The sequence below is a fragment of the Morone saxatilis genome, unplaced genomic scaffold (genome assembly GCF_004916995.1).
Source record: "Morone saxatilis isolate NCDOM2014 unplaced genomic scaffold, NCSU_SB_2.0 Contig1, whole genome shotgun sequence".
In the NCBI taxonomy this organism is placed as follows: Eukaryota; Metazoa; Chordata; class Actinopteri; family Moronidae; genus Morone; species Morone saxatilis.
The window spans coordinates 2,519,576-2,524,821 of NW_023339651.1; the positions used below are offsets into that span (position 1 = coordinate 2,519,576).

The following is a 5,246-nucleotide window of genomic DNA, read 5'->3' on the forward strand; positions in this document are numbered from 1 at the left end:
ATGGTCCCATTTAGAGTCAAACAGACCATAAAGCAGGGGATGCTTTGGGGCGGGGCTACCTTGTGATTGACAGCTCATTCTCAGTGAGTCCATCCTGATCAGATATGGGTCCAGATTCTGTTACTGTGTTGACTATTTCTCTCTTCAAATCTGTTCACAAACATATTTTACTGTTTATCTGGAATACGACATCCCATTGTTTCCTAAACAATGAGAGAAGCTCAACTCGCAGTACGTTGCCAGTGGTGACGGCATAATAGGTTCAAACTTATTTAAAAATAGGAGATTTATTATCTAATTTACAAGTTTCTATCTATTCTTAAATTGATCACAAATAAGTCTCAAATAAGGTCAATTAGTCAGGAAATCTTAAAATTGAGTAATTTACTGGTAAAAAAGCTACATTAGATAGAGTGAAGCTAATCATGCTGCAGTGGTACTGAGTAATTTTCCACTTGAATTGTTGATTTGTTTTCTTATTCCTTGGCCTTTAAGAATAATTGATTAACATTCAGTGTATTTCAGTTATTACTGTGCTGTAGGAAGTCTGATCTCAGCTTTTTTATCTAAAAAACTGCATTTTCCCCTTATTAAAATATAAACTTAGATTTAAACCTTTGAACATTTATTTCTAGACCAAACCAACTTAATTTACTTAAAAGTAAAATGATTTGCATGGACAGAGAATTTCATTAGTATTCAGTGTTTAATTCTTATATTTTAGCTTTCCTTAGTAGTATGCTGAAGTTATATTTATATTTAAAACTGTGGTTTGTCCGAAAGTCCAATGCTTAATGTCACATGGACATGCAGATTATTATCATGTCACCACAGACCCATTTTTGGATGTCCAGGGCGTGTGGCTTCAATATCTGGATGTCCAAAATGTCTTTTCTAAACCAACTCTGAACTTTAATTCACCTTCATCAGACTCTCTACATCTCCTTCGTCATCTCACTCAAAACTCACAGCATCAGTGAATGAAAGGTTCAAAACCTACGGTCAGGATCAATTTTGAGCAACAAATATCTTCAATTAATGAAACAAAAACAGATGTCCCTGTTGTCTGACCTCAACATGGAGTCACACTGTCAGCAGCTGAATGCATTGATCTGAGAAATAGATGGCAAGTCTCTTTCAAAAGAGAAAAGTGCACTGCCAAGGTGCAGTCATTCAGTACATTTACAGTTAAACCCTGAAAGCACATTATCTGAAAGGTGTCTTTGGGATAGCGTACAATAGCATCTCGACAAACCTGACAAACTGAAGAAAAAGTGAATGTATTTGTAATTGAGTCCAACCGGTCTGAGTTTACAGCAACAGCGGCGCCTTTGTAATGCATCAATTTGCTGTAATGAGGCAGAATCCAATCAGTTGGCGTCGAACAAGTTATAGCATGTACATCCCTGTCTGCATGCATTCAGAAGAGGTGTGAATTAAATGGATTTGGGTTCAACCCTGATGCAATAATTTGAAGAGAGGTTTTTTTTTTTTGCTTTGCAGCTATTTTGAGGCTCTCTACTCTCTTCCACTGTACTTTGGCTAGCTATAGCATTTTGTTTTTGGCAAGAGCGAGTGCTGTTACTCTGCTTAAAGATAAAGGTTTAAAGTACTATTATTTATTTTCATATGAATCAATTAACACGTCAAACAGCCTCAGTTTGTTTGTGTCGTATTTACTGGAGAATTAAGTAAGAGGCTGCCAGGAGAAAGAAAAATGACCTCTACGGATTTCACTCCACTGTTTGAGATCCAGTTATAGATGGTAATGAATAAGCCTGGTGATATGATATATATATATTATTGTCAACATATCCCCAGTCAGACTCACATACACCATCCTGCTGTAAAGTAACGTGTATGTGTATTCATCCAAAACTAAAACAGTAATTAATTTTATTCGTGCAAATATTGGACATGTTTTTTCAGCCCAAATAGCTCAGATATTATAGTGAGAAATACTCAAAATACATATTGTGATGTAACCAGATCGGCTTTGTTGTGATTAAAGGGCCCAAAAAAATGTCTTTGAAGAACTCCACAACAACGTCTCTTTCCGAACCAGTTACTCAAGATAATCCACCTACCTCGTGAGCAGTTTCATGTAGGAACCATTTTCTTCCTACGTTTGCGAGCTCAGTGGTTCTCAGATTATTTGTAACTATATACCAGTACCAGTGCAAAACTAGTGTCTATAAAGAGGTACAGTATTATACAAAACAACATATCATTGTGAACGTGATTGTGTTTGTAACTTGGTTTTACGTCAGATTACGATTTGAAAATGTCAATATTGAATATAAAATATGGCTTATCAAACTTGTATTTACAGTATTTATGGAATTTGTTGTAGTATAATTATTTTAGGAAGTATGCAGTACTGTAAAGAAAAGAAACACTGAGCTAGTTCACCTAGCACCACAGACATAGCTAAAGTTCAACTACAGGTTGGCAAGTGTAGTTTGGTACAAAGAAAATGGTGCCATCATGTTCAAAAAGTGCCCTCTTGGAAGCCTTTATGGTAGATAAAACACAATAAAGTGTCCTCTTGTGTGTCCTTCTAGTGGAGATAACGTGATAAAGTGCCCTCGAGGGTGCTAATCCTAACCCTGACTAAGCTGTTTCACCATAAATGCAACACAACCTTCTGCCTGCTGGTGCGCTTTTAATTTTATTTTTTGCCCTTATCCCTCAAACAGCCTGCCACTGCCTCGCTGCATGACATGTTCTTGTGTGTCCCATTGTATTCCCTCGTCCTTTCGTTTTACAGGCGTTGAGGGAAAATAGCAAAACACAGGACAGATTGAGGAAAGAGACGAGGGAGAGTTTCAGTTTCAGTAGCCATTTTTTGAAGTACAAAGAAACTCAACACAGTGGCACAAAACTCCACTTCCAATTAGTGTTTTGGAGGTGCTACTTGCAGATTAACACAGACAAACCAGCACACAAGTATACAGTAAATCCTCATCCTTTGTGACCTGTTTTTATTCTGATACAGTGAGAAGACACTAACACGTTATATGTCAACAAATGCTGGAATATCCTGTGTGTATTTTGCGTCATTTGAGGATAAAAAAAGATAACAGCTCCTCCTTTCTTTCATTCACAGGTATGAAGAATAGGGAGCTGTTGGAGGTGTCCCATGGGCATGTTTGTCCTCTGGCCGTTCAGCCTGTGTGTCTCTGCTCTGCACACAGACACGCCGGGAGGGAGAAGAAAGACCGTCTAAAAATAAACTGACACCCACCACCAGCAGAAAAACAGAAAAAAAACAAACCAACAAATAAAAGGACACAAAAAGAAGTTGTTTTTGTCTCTTTTACCCTGTCTGACTCCCTCCCTGCTCCATTTCTGTTTCTCTGTCCTCATTACGGCCTGAGAGGAGGTCATGTCCCAGTCTGGAAAAGTCCTTCATTTGTATGTAGAAGTGAGGTCTGCCCCAGATCAGAAGGGAGGGAACGAGGAAGGGATTGCTCAGGGGCATTCGGTTCAGGACAGTCCTGCGGAGCTCCTATCTCAGCTAGCAAGCCAGACGGCCTGCCAGACCGTCACCAAGACCTCCACAGCTCACCGTCTGGTTCAGGACTGCACACACAGCCAGTCTCCTTCTAGAAACACTGTTAGCTTTCAGCTCCAGCAAGCCAGCAGCTCCCCTGCAGTCACCAAGCGTTGGAGTGCACCCTGTGATGAAGTGTCCGTCGTCCACTCTCCACCAATGACCTCCTCCGGAAAGGTCGCTCTCCCTCACACACCTCCCAACTTCCGGAGGTTTAACGAGGAAGAGGTCAGCGATGGTAAGCGGTCTGTAGTCACCTTCAGTTACATTGAGAAGTCCAATGTGAAGACCGTGGACAGTCCGCGCAACTCTGTGTGCGAGAGAGGTACCAGAGAGGAAAGATCCACCCCGTCTTACTTTCGTAAAAGGCTCAGCGACCCAGTTTGGTTTGGAAGTCCCGATTCATCGTGCAGCTCCAGTCCCAAGCTGACTTTCCGATCTCCAGGAAGTCACCAGCAGACGTACTCTCCCGGCCTTCGCCAACCAGCCTTGGACCCCATCGGCAGGGCAGCTACCCAGAGAGCTGTGGAGGAGTTTGGCTCCCCTCTACTGAGGATTAAACTAGCCCATGCACTTGAGCACACCTCATCCTCACGCTACAACCAACAGCCGCGCTGTCAGTCCTGGGCTGGGTCTCCTGTTCAGCGCCAGAACATCAGCGTAAACCCCAAAGACCACATCACCGATAGGATCCAGGCTGTTTGTGGGCTGCCTCGGAGCCCTGCGTTAGACCAGCTATCCTCCCAGTCCAGACAGCCTCCTCACTCGAAGCCCGAGTCCTGTGTCAAGACCCAGAGTCCTCTTCACTGGTCAGGGCAGGACAGAGGTGTGACAGGCAGTCCAGTCACCAAAAAACATGTTCACAGGACTTGTAACAGGAGCACTGCACCGCAGGGAGCAATCGTCCAACTTGGCAATAATGTAATTGAGGGCTTGAACCAGTTAAGTGACAGTAAATCCTCCTCTCCGGCTCATAGCCCTGAAGTAGCCCGCAGGCTAGCAGAGGAGGCTACCAAAGTATCTTCTATTTTCACAGAGGCAAGAAGGTCCTCATTGCACAACGCTTTAGGTGAGCCTGCAAGCGGCTCGAACTCTGGAGAATTTCACAATTCAACTTCAAATGCACAACAGTCTAAGCAAACGCTTAAGATGAACATCCCTTTAAATGACCAACACACGGCAGCAACTGACAACACAGACTCTCACCAGCCTGAAAACTCGATCTTGCAGTCACAGTCACTTGAAACAAACTCCCATAATAATAATGAATCACACGACGAGGGCTGCATTCAGAAATCCCAGCATCAGAGCTCAATTTTATCAGCAGCTCAGAGTTCCCCCGGCATTCCCTCACGTGTTCTCCGACCTTCTCATCCTCCCACCGAGCTCAGCTCTCCGATGAGGGACCCCAGGTTATTCCAAGCAGAACTCCGAGCACCAGATACCCCCACCCTGCATCGCCGCCAGCTCCCGCGGTACACCAGAGACTCCTGGTCCCCGAGCCCGGACAAGAGGGGAGACCTGAGCTGCTTCGAGAGAGGGGACTGCACAGAGCTCGCTCGCAGGCTCTTTATTAATCAAAGTGTCGAGGAGGCACCAGTTAGCTGGACGTCCAGGCAGCAGTGGGGGAGTCAGGGGGAGAACAGCCCAAGGCCGAGCGCTGAGCCTGGAGTTGGATCCATCAGTGGCC

The 5,246-nt window shown here is 43.8% G+C and overlaps 1 protein-coding gene across 1 annotated transcript in view; it reads left to right on the forward strand.

Annotated features, from left to right (window-relative positions):
• LOC118331906 overlaps window positions 1-5,246 on the forward strand; it is a 64,921-nt gene that overhangs the window by 8,749 nt on the left and 50,926 nt on the right. Inside the window, exon 2 of the mRNA XM_035667007.1 lies at window positions 3,110-5,228. Within this exon, the coding sequence (XP_035522900.1) occupies window positions 3,389-5,228 (1,840 nt within the window). The 5' untranslated portion in view covers window positions 3,110-3,388. The remainder of the gene's footprint in view (window positions 1-3,109; window positions 5,229-5,246) is intronic.